At 46.2% G+C, this 17760-nt stretch overlaps 1 protein-coding gene across 3 annotated transcripts in view; it reads right to left on the reverse strand.

The window, feature by feature from the left end:
* Positions 1-17760, reverse strand: part of LOC139060167 (band 7 protein AGAP004871-like) — a 447387-nt gene that overhangs the window by 321376 nt on the left and 108251 nt on the right. Inside the window, exon 1 of one of the 3 annotated variants that reach the window (XM_070539127.1) lies at positions 1182-1315. The exons of the other annotated variants lie outside the window; for them this stretch is intronic. Within the exon in view, the coding sequence (XP_070395228.1) occupies positions 1182-1200 (19 nt within the window). The 5' untranslated portion in view covers positions 1201-1315. Of the gene's footprint in view, positions 1-1181; positions 1316-17760 lie in introns of those variants that run through there. 3 annotated transcript variants of the gene reach the window in all.

The following is a 17760-nucleotide window of genomic DNA, read 5'->3' on the forward strand; positions in this document are numbered from 1 at the left end:
ACATTGTATCCGCATGATGGTGCTCCCGCGCACAGCAGTAGCAAAGCTTGCAAATGGCTGCATGAAGTATTCCTGCAGCAGTGAATTGGACGGCATGGGTCCATTGCTTGGCCGGCACCGTCTCCAGGTTTAACTCCCCTCGATTGTTTTTCTCTGAGGCTACGTCAAGGATCAAGTATACCGGACACCAACCACATCAGAGAACCTAAACGAAAAAGTCAGACAAGTCTGCAACTCCATCCCTGATACCATGATCAAGAACGCCTCGGAGAGTGTGCCTATGAGATGCCAAATGTGCATTGCAGCAGATGGTGACCTCTTCGAACACGCATTATAATCAAAGGGTGCTTTTTGGATTGAAGGCCACTGGAAAATCATTCCGGCCCTAACGCCGCCTCCCCATCCAACCCCATTACACTCCCTCGGCAGGCTGCCAGCTCTTGCCCATTTCGAGCATCAAAAAATAAAGCTATGTTGTCGTTCTCTTTCGTTTCCTTAGACGCTTTATCGCTTCGGCACCCCTAGGCCAGCAGCACGCATTTGCGCCGTCATGCGATAAAATCCGCATGCCCAGATACCTACACCAGACATAACGCCCTGTCGCGGGCCTGTCTCGCTGCCAGCCAACCTTGTTCATCCATCGCACGCTTAAGAGCAGCACTATAACAGTGCACAATCGCCCCGTCACGTCACGTTTTTTCATAATTCGCGGGCTTTCTTTGGAACGCGGAAGCGAGGGCCATGTGAGATGTGTCGTGCTGGAAACAATTTATTGAGAGGTTTCTCTAGGTGCTCTACTACTTTGCGTATCAAACTTTCAGTCTGCAGCCAATACTTAAAAAGTTGATTAATTAAACATAACTAATAGGTTAGATAAGGATAAAATAAGAAATAGCCTGAGTAGCTGTAGGCCAGTGCCAACATTACGCATTCGGTTCAACTCGCGTCGGGAGTGCCTTTCATTTTTAAAACTTTGGCTCAAGTTATGTGGGAAACAACGTGTATGTATAATAGTGAATGAACGCACCTGATGGGATAAATATGCAAGCACAACAACTTTGCGCTTTTAACGCCACACTTGGCTCATTCTTGGCTCATTGCACAATCATGTGCAATGAGCCAAGAAGCACGAAAAAAATAGTAAGGGCCCGCTGCGCGTGAACGAAGCCGCATTCCCATACCTTGTGTCGTTTGCATCATCGTCTGCCGGGGAAGCAAGGCCGCAGAGAGGGGAGGGGCGAGAGAGACAACGCTGTCCTTCGTCGTGTTGTCACGGCCTAGTCGCTCGCAAGACGACGGAAGGAGGCGCGCGGCCGTTCATGCGCGGCCCTCGCAAATTGAATTCAGAGAAGTCAAAGAAGCCGCGCTGGCCTCTTCCGCGTGGCGCCCGGTCATGGCACCGGAGAAGCGCTTGCCATCAGCGCGCCAGCACGCGCGTGCTCCATGCGCGCTGCGGTTTCCGAGCCGCGCGCGACGGAGCGTTTTGGCGGTCGCCGATTGAAACGGCGAGTGCGCTCCCGTTGGCTACGGGCCTCCGGTCGACGGCGGACACAGCCGGAAAGAGCACTTCGCTGTGGGACGGGGAGGGGGGCGTTCGCGCTGCGCGCTCAGCGTGTCTGTGTGCGTGTCCAAGCGCCTCGCCACGCATAGCAACGGCGCTCCGAGGGGCCGGTCTTATAGTTCGCCCGGCCCGCGGACGAACGCGGCGCAAAGCCATTAGCGACCCTTCATTACTCATGTAAGGACAGCGACGGCGGACAAATAACGCTCGCCTCGTCGGTAAATGTTTCAGCCGCACTCCTGCTCGCGGCGGCGCGCATCGGTTGCCGGAACGGCGAGTCTCTGTGGGACTGCGCCGGCGACTGGTGTATAGCTGCACAGCGCGAGCAGACTTTTGTGCAGCCTCTGACGACAGTGTGCAATAGGCCCAGTGGCACAGTCGAATACTCGTTGTCTCGCTTAGCTGTGTGCGTGCGTGAGTGAACGCGGCTGTACGCACTGTACGATCAATTCTTGTGAATATGATTCCCTACGACGCTTGCTTGCTGCATGTCCGGAAAGCCTGCTTGAAGCAGCAGGGCACCGCACAGAACACAGATTCGCCGACTGTGTCGGTGATAAAATTCATATTGTAAACCGAGTGTGATAGAGACATAAAAAAAGTCAATAAGTTTGCTGGATACAATGACGGTATTGCAGTTCATGATATACCATCGCTATGGCGACAAGCCAGCGAATCGCATTTGGGGCGCTATAACGTAAAGCTGTTCCAAACCTTTCTATTCCGATTCTACAATCAGCCCTCGACGATTGGTGAAAACATTTTCGAGTCACCACCCATTGCTCCTCTCTGTCACGCGACGTCACGAAAACCGCGAAAACGCCCCATATGATATGGCACGTGCACACTGATTATGCATGATTAGATCAAACGAACGAAACATAATAATTTCTGATTCGACGCATTTTTAGGCATTTAGCGAAAAAGGCGTCATTTGACCAATTCATATTGGTCAAACTTTTTTGCGCTACCCCCACTTTACCTGTATATCACGCGACGTCACAAAATCATGAAAACTCACATGTCAAAGTGACATGTACGCGCTAAAGACGCATTAATATGTCGAACAAAACTGAAAGTTTTTCTGAATAGCCGGAGACTGCGCCCTTCCAAAAGGAATAGAAGATGGCTGCCGCCGATCGCTTGGGTACTGGCTACTCGGGGCTGCCGGGGACTATGGATTTATTTGCGTAAAATATTTTGCGTGGCAGTATAACTTTATCGAGACCTTTCACCACATATACGACATCACTCTGCCAACATTACTTTGCTGAGGATCCGTCTTGGCGTTATTCTTAAGCTTCCGTTGCCTGCCGCCACGATTTTTGACCAGCCACTGTAAGCTAAGGGAAAGCGGGCCAATCGCAGACGCCGGCACCACCCTCCTCATCCGGCTATCTACTTTCACTGCGCTGGCTCGGCCCCATCGAAACTCTCTCCATTTGAGCGTGCTCCTCGCCTCTTCTCAGCCAATTAGATAAGAAAAACTCTACAATGTAGGCAATGCTATTCGCTTTGAATGCAAAAGAAAGTGACATCCTACAAACGAGAAGCGCGTTTGGTTGGGCTTTTCAAACAACGCTGCCCGTTACCGCCCGATTCTTGTGTCGGTGGTTACGTAAATTTGACGTCAGGGGATTGGAATAAAAACAGATTGGAATAGTTTTACGTTATAGGACCCTGATTCTATGCCCCCATGGAGCTACAATTTTTTTCACATATCGAGGGATTTCCCTCTGCTAAAGAAAAAGAAATAAACGCGTGATGTGCACCTTTATGGGAATATCTCATTTCGACGTCTATTATGATTCTCTACAACTCCTTAATTGAGACTTAGACGGACAATCATAGTTATTTTTAATTATCGAAGGGGATGTGAGGGACTTAAAGAAAGGATTGTCACTTTGTCAACAATACTCTGACCAACCTGCACTTGGTCTTATTCGCGTAGTATGGTCCACCCTTTTTTAAAGCATCGTGCATGATAGCTGGGACACCTTGTATACATTTTGCCACAGTTTCACTCATTTGGTGCGACATAATTGCTCTTAACGCGAAACCTCAATATTTCACCCAAAAGGGCTACGCAAACTATAACTATATCGAGCTGTATAGTGTTTTGTAACCATTAAAGCACGCTGTAGACTATTTCCCATCAGAGGGATGTAATAACTCATACGAGCTTAAGTTATATTGAAGTTAGGATGATTTAACGATTTCATCCGTTGAATGCATTTTCGTAAAATTTCAACTACTGGTAAGATATCACGTTGTCTGTAGGAGAACTGGAATATTTGTTAAATATACATGTTCAAAAGCCTGCTTTTCAGACAGCTCCGTAGCGTACGAAATTTCACTTTTTTAAAAATACAATGTCTTTCTTAGCGAGTTACCCCCTCCGTAACGCATCGAGTATGTTCATAGGCTCTGTCATGTGCCGATCTGGAAAATTGTACAGCCTAAAAATGTGAGCCGATCGCGAAGGTTTTGCAATATAGAGGCGCTCTCGTGGGTATATGCAGTATAAAAATGTGGGCCGGTCCCAAAGAGGGCGCGAACAAAAGTTATGCAGTCCTACGCTCCTCCTACTCCAGTAATACGACGGTTGACGCGATAGAGCGGCGTTCGCAGTGATTCATCCCCATTCTCACCCCCAACTCGCTCAGGAAACATTTTCTTTGATCGACGTCAACTAGAGGTTGAATTGCCTTGTAGGTTTCTTTTACAGCGAAGCTGTTTTTGCGGACCCAGTGCCGTCGTTGTCGGACTTCGCTAAAAAGGGCCACGTGACCTCGCATAAGAGGAAAAGAGAAGCTAAACAGGGAGAAAAGGGTTGGAGTGACCCCTTTCCCTCTGTGGGAAAGCTATCTCATACGCGAATCTTATGCGGTTGTCACACGGTGCATTTTTGGCGATCGAGCCCGATCGGCATCGAATTTATCGACAATTGATTCCACTCTGCCGCGAAAAAACAAATGCTGGCTGTTTGCGGCCCACGAACAGTGTCCAGCGATTGAAACATGATACTAGGAGCGCGTGGCTGCTAGTACTTCTTGTGCCAGCAAGAAGTGGCGGCAGCCACGTCAATCGTGAAACCACTTCCTACCACTTGTCAAAACGATTGCAGCGCCCGGATCTCCATTGGAGGGCCTTGCGCCCAATATACGGACTTTAGATTAGTGGTTCCGCACATTCCATCCCAGCTAAAATTGTGGGAAGACCACAAGTAGTGCGTACTCCTGAGGAAGAAGCTGCCTATACCGCGAGCGTCAGCACAAGAAAGGGGCGGAGCAACTTCCACGCGATAAAGAAGCACGGCAAAACACAGACAGAAACCTCAGGCGCAAAAAAAAACGAAAGAAAGAAACACCGGGAAAACCAAAAAAAAAAAAAACACCCCTAAAGCTTGCTCACCACGCGAAGCACGCAAAAGCGAAAATTAGGTTAAAGAATGATGACACAAAAGATTTACAATATAGACTGTTTGCAGAGTTTGATTTTCATGGTGTAACACTCAATGTAACTAACACAGCTTCGCTGTTAGTTACCACCATCTTAACGGACTGGAAGGTGCGGTGATTTTTTTATAGCCCATATGACGCGCCTTAGAGAAAAAGCAATGCTTAGGGGACTCTAACTTTAATCTGCATTTGGCCGAGTTAGTATCTTGATCTCTGACGCCTGTCTAGGGCTTGTCGCTCTTGTCTCTATAGCGCTTATTCGGTTCACTGTAAAAATCTTGCCCTTGGCTTGTGCGCATTATCGATGGAAGGAGCCAAAACAGATAAGAGCGTGAAGTTGTGGGCTAGTAATTTGTATTCCTTGTGTTAGGACTCGAATGGCGAACCGATTAATGGGCAGGTGGCAAGGCAAAACTTCCTCTCTTATCGCTCCTAACTGGCGGCACAGTGGAAGTAATCCCGCTTAGGTAACTTTGCTTCGATAACCCTTCCTCTCGCCGGCCGTTTAGGCGAGGTTTCAGACATTTAACAGCTGAACATACGCGACCATTTACAAAATATTCTTACGCTCTAACTGTCCGTAAGAGCAGGTCACAGCCGATCGCAATGTTGGACATACTATTAAGGAAGGCGACCGGCGAAGTGCACTGACTAGTTCTCAGGAACAATAAACCAGTTGAATTCTGCACCTGTTACTCTAGAAAACAAGGTCGTTTACATATATTCATTGGCAGGAAATGGGCGCCATGCAAGCTCAGATGTTATAAGTTGATTCGTCTGACGCAGTTCTAAAGAAGGAGTCGAAGAAAAGTTGAAGAGCGACGTTGATTTTGTAAATTGTTCAAACAGAACAATATAGTATCTACATGTCTATTCACTGCAACCAGCTGCATGACAGGGGTGAGTTGCCTCTGCACAACTATAGTGCGGCAAGCTTCTGTGGCTTCCGAAGGGCGCGGCATGCGAGAGCACTCATGTATCGCGATTTTGGTGCACGTTAACAGAATCTCAGATGGTCGAAATTAAACAGGTGTCGCCCGGCTACAGCGACTCTGGTAGCCCATGTGTTGCTGTTTATTTTTTTTACAAGAACAATCTAAAATAATGAAATAATTTTAAAGTTAACATTAGTCATATTTAAAAATTCAAAGCAACGTCATGTAAGGGTGAAATATAAACTAAAAAAGGAATTTTAGTATATTAAAAAATAAATATAAAGCTTTAGTTTTTTTATTTATTTAGAAATACTGCAGTACGAAGACTAAGCAGTGGGTTGCGAAAAAATGAAGGTAGTGAACGAAACTGAACAAGTTATACAAACGCATGTAGCAAGCATTACTACTCAGACAAGCATAGACTAGCAAACTTGATTAAAAATGCGTTGGGAACAAAAAACTGCACAATTCTGTAAAATCAATTTTATGCGCACAAAAAGAAATCGAAAAAAAATATGCGGATCCCACGCACTGTGGGAATCGATGTAAGCGAAGCATTCTGCGCTATTTGCTTTGATTGATGATAATTAGCGGTGATGATGATGGCGAATGTTTAATTTCTTCAACGTTTAGTCGAACACGAGAGGGATGAGCTAATTTTAAACGTTACGTTGCGTGCACCACTGATGTTTGTCTGCATAGTACGCACAACCAACAGGGAGAGGTGTTTGCTCGAGGCGTTGTTGTGCGATATGCTTCATAACCTCTGAGATGGTTGAGCATATTCATTGCCTCACGTGGCACATCGCATCGTGGTAGAAGTATTAAACTTTGTTTGAATTATGGGCCTGTACGTGCCAAAACCACAATCGGATCAGGAGGTATGCCGTAGTGGTGGACTCCGGAGTAAATTTGACACCCAGGTGTTCTTTAACGTGTGATGTGATAACTTTATTTGGAATCCGGCGATTGGAAGGCCCGGGCCTGGGGCCGCCTAGATGGCCACTGGGAGCTGCTGCTCCCGTGCGGCTTCCTTGGCTCGCTGGACGGCCAAAAGTTGGTCTTGGAGTTCTGAGCTGAGCAGCACGGCCGACCGCCGCGCCCGTAGATTTTCTGGGGAGACTGCCATTTTATTTTGGTATATTTCACATCCCCACAACATGTGTTGAAGGGTGGCTCTAACAGAATCGCATAGATTGCACATAGCGCTCTCGTATATATCGGGGTAGAAAGTTTTTAGTTGCACGGGACTCGTATAAGTTTCTGTTTGTAGTCGCCTCCAAGTAACGGACTCAGCTCTGTTCAGTTTAGTGTGAGGCGGTGGTAATACTCGCCTCCGATTTTGATAGAATTTGGTAATATCGCTAAATCTTGTTAATATATCTTTTTCTTTCCAGATTTCCTCCTCCACCTTCTCCTGACCGATGGAAGTCACTCTTAGCTCAGCTCGGCGAGTAAGACCTCGAGCTTCGCGGTGTGCTACCTCGTTGAGGTTGACTGCGGGAATGTCTGGAGTCGTATGCGCTGGGAACCAGAGCAATTGCCTGCCGTTCTTCTCTGCATTGGAGAACTTTGCTTCATTGACTCTGATGAAGTGCCATGCCTCAGGAGAGATCCTACCTTTTGCATAATTTCTAATGGCCGCTTGAGAATCGCTAATGATGTACTGAGCATTCGTGGAGACCAATGCTAGTGCAATGGCTACCTCCTCTGCGGTCTCGGAATGTTTGGTATTAACTGATACGCTTGTAAGGGATTTTTGGGTGTGATCTACGATTACTGCTACATAGCTATTTCTGTCTGGGTATTCAGCCGCGTCTACGAAGGTTGCTCTGTCGTCTGACCCAAAGCTTCGGATAATTTTCTCTGCTCTACTCTTGCGTCTGCCATCGTTGTAACCTGGATGCATGTTCTTGGGTATATGTGGTAGTAGGAGTTTGTCACGAATTTTTCTCGTTATCGTCCTCTTTTCCTCGTATAGATTGTGGTAATTCATTCCTAGTTTGCTTAGTATATGCCGTCCCGTTTTGGTTTTGGTTAGTCGCTCTGCTTGAGATGTTTGTTGTGCTTCTATGAGTTCGTCCAGTGTGTTGTGGAGTCCTAACTTTAGCAAGAGATCCGTGCTCGTACTGATGGGAATTACTAGTGCTAGTTTGTATGCTTTTTTATCATGTTGTTAATTTTATGCTTTTCAGCTGCAAACCAATTGTGGAAGGCTGCTATGTATGCGATCTGACTGATTACGAATGATTGTATCAGCCATATGATACTTTCTTCCTTCATACCTTGGTGCTTGTTAGTAATTCGTTTGATTAATCTCATGGTGTTTGTTACCTTTGTGTCTAACTTCTTTACGGTTTCCCTATTTGTGCCTTTGTTCTCGATTACCAGACCCAGCACTTTGAGCTGGTTGACTATTGGGATATTCCGCCCGTTCTTTGTGTGTAGCTTGATTTCCTCATGAGCCTTGTTTCTGTCGTATCCTTTGGAAGGCCTGCCTCTAAGTGTGGAGCGGTACAATAGAAGTTCAGATTTCTCTGCAGAGCATGTGAGGCCTGTTCCTATGAGGTGTTCCTCTACTGTGTTAATCGCAGTCTGGAGTCGTTGTTCTATTGATCCGTCGCTGCCATCATAGGTCCAGATAGTAATATCGTCCGCGTAGATTGTGCGATTCAGGGACTCTATGTGATTTAATTTTTCGGGGAGCCCCATCAAGACGAGAATAAACAGCATCGGCGAGATGACAGCGCCTTGCGGCGTGCCGGCCCCCCCTATGTCGAGCTCGGGCGACTTGAGCCCTCCGACGGAGATGACTGCTTTCCTATCTGATAAGAAGCTCTTGATATAGTTATACGTCCGTTGCCCTAGTCCTATTCGTTCGATGTTTTCCAATATGGTTGCGTGGTTGGCATTATCGAAAGCTATTTTAAGATCAAAGCCCAAGATGGCCCTTGTCGACCGCGTTCTATAATCGATTATCGGATGCTTAAGTTGGAGCATCGCATCTTGTGTCGAAAGATTTTTGCGAAATCTGTCATTGTATCTGGGTATATGTTATTATCCTCTAAGAAGTTGTCTACTCTGTTTAAAATTACATGTTCCATTAATTTTCCGACGCAGGATGTTAGGGAGATTGGTCTGAGGTTGTCGATCTCAAGCTTCTTGCCAGGTTTTGGAATAAGCGTTATCGTCGCTTTCTTCCATTGAGCTGGCACTTCTCCTTTTACCCAACACTCGTTTAACGTGTCCCTAAATTTAAATGCGCAAGTGGTGCATTTATTTTTTAGTTTTTTTTTCTTTTATTTCGCCCCCGTCGAAATGGGGCTGCCGCGGTAGGGATCAAACCCGCCACCTCGAGCAATGCCATAGCCGCGAAGCTACGGCGGCGGGCACAGAAGTGTTGATTTGCCGTGTGACCGCTTCCGTAGTGTCGCCTAGACCCTACGGTGCGCTTTAATGCGGCCATGTTTCTGCATGCCTCGCCTAAGTTCTCCGCTGGACAAATCTGCGTAATGTTTATTTATCAGAAATAGCACTAACGTACCGTTGCGTACCTTGAACTTAAATTTATCCCGTTTGCCCGCAACCGCTTTCCTTGCCTTCCCACGTCACCTTTCCCCTCTCCTCCCCTCCCCCCTTCTCATGGAAACTGCGAGCGAAGAGTGGCAAGGCTCGTTTCGCGACTGCGTCGCTTCTACACATTCTCTGTCTCCTCTCCCCTCTACTCTCCACCATTCTATCTAGCTTCCCTATGAAATTGCACGTTAGAAGAAAGGTAAGCGCTGCAGTTTCTGAAATGCTTCTTTTGGGAGTCACGGATAACTGCAGCTGTCAAGAGGCTAATGTGGCGACGCCCAGGGAGCTGCAAAGGCATTGTGCACATTCGACGCGTTGCAAGAGTCCAAACGAGTTTCTCGCGTCACCTTTCCTCTCTGTCGCGTGCCTGTCATGTATACACAAGCTGTGAACCCCCCACCCCCACTCCCAATGCTGTATGCCAGACAGCAGCAGCAGCAGCAGTGGGAAAGTCGAAGAGGCAAAGGAAGCTTCGCTTTAAAAGCAACCACAAGTTAGTTCATAAGTTGTCAAAATGTAAACAAGAGTATGACGTTGTCAACAATGAAGTTAATCCGCAATTATGCATGCGATTTGTGAAGTCGGGAAGGCCACGTTCTGAAAAAACACTTGGAGGTAGCGCGTTCCATGCAGTCGCTGAGGGTTCGCGCAAAAAAACGAGTGTTTGAAAAGGTTAGTATGGAACAAGTATGGTGTCAGGTCATGATTGTGAATATACCTGGTCTGCCGGGAAAAAGCAGGAGAAATGTATTTACCAGGATTGATATTAAACCGCCGAGTGCACAGCAAGAAAAGAAACTTGAGCCTTGCGATAGCTCTGCGCTGTTCGAAAAGTGGGATGTCGTTACTAGCCATCAGTGATGAAGGAGAATCAAGTTTGTGATAGGCGTTATAGATTAATCTTACTGCTCTCCTCCGAACCATTTCTAATTTATAAATATCCTTTCTAAAACACGGGTCCCAGGCCAAGCGTGCGTACTCTATACGGGGTTTGATCTGGGATGGCGTGTTCTTTAGTTTGTGTCTAAGAAATTCCAGTTTTCTAGAGGCAGATGAACAAGCGTCCTCAATGTGGCTACCCCATGATAGTCAATTTGAATCTTGACTCCCAAGTATTTAAAATTGTCGCCTTCGATCCAGGGATTATTATTTAATGTACACCTAGATATGAATGGACAAATATTATTTGAGATTCGCGTAAAAACTAATTTGCTACTGTTTAATTTTATTGACCAAGCGTTACACCAATCAGAGAGAGAATTTGGGTTGTTCTGCGAATGCTATCGGTCCTTTCCACATTTAATTGGCTTCTAAAGAAGGCAGTAATCTGCAAATGTCATCTGCACATGAAGAAGCTAGGAAGCCATGCAACGAGCGATGGAACGAAATGTGGTAGTTATAACGTTAAAGACACGTGAACGCGGTAGTATGTGTTAGAGAGCAAATGCGGGTATACCTGAAGCCGAACTAGCAAAGCTTTTCGTTCGTAATCGCTCTTTGCCGTTGGCCGGCCTCCTTCGCTGATTATATGTCCAGGGTTGGCAGGAACTTTGTCTTACGAATAATTCTCGCTTAAGAATGTTTTGTGAACGTGGGCCCCGATTAGTTCAGCAGGTTAGATAGCAGCATCGAGATTAAGATGGGAGAACTGCAGTTGGGCAGACCATGCGAAGCATAGACCATGCAACCGGCGATGAATCATAGAGGTAAAAAAATAGAAAAGGAAAACGACTGCCACGCGGAAGGAAACTCATTAGAGGGCAGCAGAGTGGGTGGTGGGACGATATTCGGAAGGTTAAGAAGGCTACCATGTTTGTGGTCGGTTAACGCAAGACAAGACTAAGTGTAATTTTAAATCGCTAGGAGAGGTCTTCGTCCTGCGGTGGACATAAAGATAATTTTTCTAATACCTACGAGACACATTATGCACGACGTTATTTGAAATGTAGATTACGAAGGACATTGTTAGTTTTTTTATTATTATTTAGTACGCTGGGTACACAGCTGTCGAACAGAGGCGCTCGAGCACGAATCGTCTTTAGTCTTTTATGATATAGAAGTTGTACGCATAGATGGCATTAAATAAAAAACAGATGAAGTGGTTCGAAGCAGTATTCTTATTAGTCTCCGCATATATGGAGACAAATAACCTGCAGGGGATTAGGAATGATTATATGGATCAACGAAACATCAGCCAAATGGCACTGCAGCCGACGCATGGATTGGTTCCGCTTTAAAAAAATGACTTAGTTTCTGGGTGTGCACGAGGGCTGTTCTTGTTTTCGCACTTACTACACGAGTTGCTTTACTGCCCTCTACACGTCCGAGCGGCCCGGAGTGGGACTCGAGTGAAATACTGTTTAGTTTGGACAGGCGCCGACTTACATTATAGATCGCGAAGAGGCTGCTTTCAGGCTAGTTAGGATGTGCTGGCCGTGTTCGCAATCTACTGAGAGAGCTTGATTAATTGCTAAAACAATAATTAAGAGATAACTGCCGATTTTAACAGTCAGAAGTTATGCTCTTTTTCTTTATCTCATCCTTTTGCTATGAGCTACACGTGACGCAAATTAAGCAGCGGGAAAGTGAAAGAAAGAACTTTGAAACTGCGTCGTAGCGCACCTGTAGAGACATGGGGTCGTATAACGTAAAACTATTCCAATATGTTTTTATTATATTCTGCTGACGTCAAATTTCTGTAGCCGCCGACGCAAGCATCGGGCAGTCACCCGCAGGGTTGTCTGAACAAACCAATCAAATGCTCCCCTCGTTCATAGGAGGTCACTTTTTGTTTGCTTGAAAAACGAATAACATTGCCCGCACTGACCGGCTTGTCTTATCTAATTGTCTCACAAGAGGCGAGGAGCATGCTCAAATGGAGAGAGATTCGATGGGGCCGAGCCCCTGCACTGAATATAGATAACCGGATGAAGAGGGTGGTGCCGGTGTCTGTGATTGGTCCGCTTTCTCCTACTTAGCTTGCGGTGGCTCGTCGACAATCGCAGCGGCATGCGACAGAAGCTTAAGAATGACGCTAAAATGGATCCTCAGGAAACAAACGTTGGCAGAACGAGGTCGTAAACGTGCCGAAAGTTCTCGAAAACGTTATACGGCCACGCAAAAAGTTTTATTAGATGCAAATAAGCCCATGCTCTCCGGCAGGGGCGAGTAGCCAGTGCCGGAGCGATCGGCGGTAGCGATCTCTTATTCCTTTCGGAACGGGGCAGCCTGCGGTTATTCAGAAAAAAATTCATTTTTGTTCGGCATATTAATACATCTTTATCGCGTACACGTCACTTTGACGCGGTAAGCTTTTGTGGTTTTGTGATGTCGCGTGAGAGGCAAGTGAAGTGGTTGCAGCCCGAAAACTTTTGACCAATGGCCGAAGGCTAATGGCGAAAAGGCGTCAAATCAGAAATAACTATTTTTCTTTTGTTCGGTCAAGTCATGCATAATCATTGTGTACACGTCATATCAGATGAGGAGCTAACGTGGTTTTCGTGACATCGTGTGACAGACAGGTGAAGTGGGGGTGGTCCAAAAAAGTTTTTCACCAATCGCGGAGGGCTGATTGCAGAATTGGAATAGAAAAGTTGGGATAGTTTTACGTTATAGCGGCCATGGAAACGGTGAAAGGAGACACACTATGGCGAGATGTCCCCTGTCTCTTACGACTGTTCAGTGTTCCGCCAGCCATGAACCTGCAAAATGTATGTATACGCGCGATAATTTTCTTCCTTCGCCAGGCAAATGCCGTAATGTTTCGCGCTTGGAAAACAACGCCAACACCAATAATCGTAAAACAATGATAAAAAGATACATCGACCGGTGCGTGACCTTGATTGCGAATACACCCCGATGCCGTGCACCTGATGTCTCGTAAGCTCGCAGCCAGCGTCAAATAAGGCAAGAATCGAACCGGCCGCCTCGAAGCCACCGCATTGACACTGATCTCGGCCCGCCTGAGACCGATACGGTTCCCAGACGAAGCCGTGTAAGCGCCAGTCTACATTCGGCTGCAGTCAATAGACCGATATCGGTAACAAGGTCCCTGCTTCAATGTATACTCCCACCACAAAAAAAAAGAAAGAAAGGCTGCATTTGCGTATTACGACGTGTTTTCCTCACACACACTGCGAAATTCGTCCTCCATGCAGTAATGGTGCGGCGAACGCGGCTGGGGATACAGGCGCATACTACCAAGTCCATATATTTGCATTAACCCTCGCGCTGTGTATAAATTGAAGAGCAGCTTTGCACACACCATGCGGCTTGGGCGTCACGTACGATGTCTAGAGCTCCTGCCCGCGGCGTGAGTGCACCACGGTGTTTCATTTGCGATGTACGTGACGCGGTGGTGGTTTTCTTTTTCTTTTTTTACGGAATATCGGATCGAAGAATCGCCGCCCTGCTGTTACCAGTCCGGGACAACTCTTCGCATATGTATACGCCATATCGAACCCACGTGAAGGAGATTAAAGTCGTCCGCGCTGTAAACAAATATGTGCCTGCGGCCGCGCGCGGCTTTAATGTTGGTTCCGCCTTTCAATGCGGGGCCTCCTGTTGCGAGTAATATTTGGATTACGGCTGAATGTGACGTGAAGAATTCATCCAGCCAATAGAAGTGCCAGAGTTTAGTGTAGGTGTACAGGGACAGCAGAGAGAGAGCGAGAGAGAGAGATAGAGAGAGAGAGAGAGAGAGAAAAAAAAGCGGAAGATATCAGTGTCGCGTGAGGCTGCGAATTACGCTCCTCAATCTTCGTAAACCGTAAGCCGAATTGTAATGCCGGCCAACCAGCGTCGGCGTCAGCTTTTTCGTTCGCTTAGCCGCAAGCAATACGATATATATATATATATATATATATATATATATATATATATATATATATATATATATATATGTATGGTGGTCTTGGCATGAACGGCCCGTGATTTGTGAGAGAAGCTATCATTCTGTAAAGGGCTGGTTCTATTTTAACTAGCTTAAGCATATCAGGTGTGTCCCCGTTGTCAGTGCTTAAATGAGACATAGAGCGCCATACAAAGCACACTAGAGGATCGGAAGACTCATGCAGGTCTCTTAGACTGCGCTTTGCCAAATTGTATCAATTTAGCACATATTCAGGGCAAGAGAGCTTCTGACCGAATGCCAAGACCTGTTATTGTTTACTTCCAGTGCAGAGCTTGTCTTCACAATATTGCAGCTACACTCCTTACCAAGTTTCGATGCACTTTCTAAACCACTCGCGGCAAGAATTTCGCGTATATTGATTCCCATGAAGCTTTCGTTTCGCTTGCCCTTGCAATCTGAACTTCACCATTATGCAGCTATCAGTGTAAATAAGAAAACTATGGACTACAAACCCAACCAGGAAAGGAAGTCCGCTGTTCCTTCGACGCGGAAGAAAGCTGCGCAGGGTTAACAATGTGTTCCAAACGTTGTGCATCCCCTTGGTAAGAGGGTATCTTTATTAGGGATGGAAACATACTGCAAATGTCCTTAAACCCTCGTCATTTGTTTAAACCTAATGATAACGTTAAAAAGAAAAAAAAGGTTATACACTTTTTGCACGCTCATGTTAAACATGAAATCGGTACTTTTAGTTTCGTTTACACAGATAGTGGGTAGGGTTACAACTTTCGCTTTATCTTTTCAAAGATACAATGCAGGAACACAAGTTTTGGCGGAAAATGTTCTCCGATGATTGCACATATGACTAAGCAGAAAACAAATAAATTGACTTTCCTTTAATAGGGTTTTCACCTGCCCTAATACCTTAAGGAAATTGAAAATGGTTGTAAAAACCGCCTTGTACAATTGACTCGATTGGACCACTACCATTTTTACAGGCACACCAACGCATATGAATCTATAAACGATCACGTAGACATGCAAAACGCGCATAGCTTTCAGGCGCAGGAAGCATCACTGAAGTGGCCCCCATTTGCGAATGTAGTCGAAGAGCGCCATGTTTATACACGGCATCGAATGCGTATGTCAGATATCGGGACATGGGGCTACATGCATTTATGTATGCACGAGCAGAACCCTCGCACGGGTAAACTCGTACGTGATGTGCTGCATGTTTTTTCTTCAGTTGATCGATGTTTATACCGGAGAATGGCCCGCACGTACCAGTACCCGGCAGATGGCGCACTGTCATTCGATCTGAGCAAAGTATTTCAGAACACGCTCTTCTACAAAAGGCTGGTTGTGCAGTTTTCTCGGGACACTATAGTGTGGATATTCTTAGTGTTGCAAAGCGAGAAATATCAGCAAGCAATACAATACTCGCAACGTGCGTCTGCCACGTACTTCAGTTCTGACTCATCGTGATTGAACCCTTATCGCGCAGCCAGTGATGGCGCAGCTAGAATCTAATATCGTGGGGACTTTTCCGCAAGCACGTAATTGCTTTCTCGTTGTTCGCACGGGAATCACGATACATTTTGGAAGGTCTAGTGACACCGAAACACCTTCCCCTTGTCTTGCTACGCCCCTGCGTATTTAATCAGTTTGCATTCGAGCGGCAAGAAGTACGCCGTAGAAACTGTGTAGCACCCCGCGGGTGAATGAGAAACCAAATATAGAACTGCAGGAGCCGATATCAGAAAGCTTTTCGCTCGTGAGGGCTATCTGCCACTGGTCATTCACCTTCGCTAAGAACGTGTGTCGATGTCACAACTGGCTGGCATTGGCTCTTACGAACTTTTCTAACGTACGAGCTGTTTTGTGAATGCGGGCCCTGGCCTTATGACATCAATGCAGAGGGATGGTACGCGCGGGCGGGAGGGGGGGGGGGGGGGGAGGGCGGCGTAGGAAAGGGAGGCAGGCATCTTAGGAATGCCCACTTGATCATCATAATTAATATGGCCATCTCTAGACCAGAGTTCATCGAGGCCAACCATTTCCTGTTGGCAAGCAGAACGTCACCTGCAGTGTTTTCGCAAACCGCCACGGCTTCACAATTAACGCTCCTCACAGACGACAACGGTGCCATGCGCACTGATGTGTCACTATAACAAATGTACAGGGCTTTTGAATGGGGCGGTAAAGATAGCGTGGCATTTGCAGTGACATGATAAACCATGCTCCTGTCTTTATCGCGTTAACGACATATCGCGCGAAAATCCGTTTCTGGTGTGGCCGAATGATGTGACGGGCTACTACAGTAGAGTAAGAATCCAAATTAAAAAAACAATTACAAATTTATGGGTCATGGTCCGGAGTCGAACTTGTGGCCTCGAGCTTAGCAGCGCAATGGCATAGGCACTAAGCCACCGCTGAGGATTAGAATGCAAATCGGCCCGTAAATAATATGCGCAACCGCTTCGGCATAGCTAGGGGCCCAATTATAATGTACCCCTATTTGTTGGTGCTTCCTATAGCAGATGTTTTACTTTATTTCTTATTCAATACAGCTTTTCTGAAAATTGACCCTGACAGCTATTGCAATTCAGCCTCTTTAGGTGGATTACGTAAAGACGTAGACATTACTTGCCCTACAAACCACGACGTTCAATTGCTTGATTGACAACAATCAACGAATCAGTTTCGGGCCAATGTAATATTTGCCACAATTTCACAGAAAAACAGCAGTTTTGAGATAATAGTCCCTCTAAATATCTCCATATCTGTGGTAATCACCATTTCTGATTAACTGACACTACTCCGTTACTATCTTACTCGAATTTAGCAAGTTCGACATGTGCATCCAATTTATTAATTGTCACATTTCATTTATTAGCAAAATAAAGGTTACGATTCATCGTGCTACTCATGTCCGCCTCTTTGAGTAATCCACCTAGAGAGGCCAAATGACCCAGTCAACCACAGGCAGCTTTCATACATTGGTTTGCCGTTAAAGACAACAAGAAACAGCCGGTGTATACATAGACTGCTGCGCCTCATTTGCGCGACGCCTTCGGTCTCTGTCTTTCCAGGAAGGCTCCGTTTGTGTTAGGATAACGTTTGAAGCCACGTTGAATCAGTGCCAAGAGTGTCAATGCTTCTTTTAATTACACATGAAAACATGGTGGTGCGTTCATTCGTTTACACTGCAGCTACATTGATGTGATGTCTCTCTGCAAGTACAACGCGCACAGTGGCCACTGATTACCTCCGGGAGCCTCTTCTTATTTAATTCACTTGATTAATTTAACGACGTGTTCTCTACGCGGCTTCTACGTGCCACTGGGCGTAAATACTTGCCACATATATGACTAT

This window comes from Dermacentor albipictus, chromosome 1 (genome assembly GCF_038994185.2).
Source record: "Dermacentor albipictus isolate Rhodes 1998 colony chromosome 1, USDA_Dalb.pri_finalv2, whole genome shotgun sequence".
Classification (NCBI taxonomy): Eukaryota; Metazoa; Arthropoda; class Arachnida; order Ixodida; family Ixodidae; genus Dermacentor; species Dermacentor albipictus.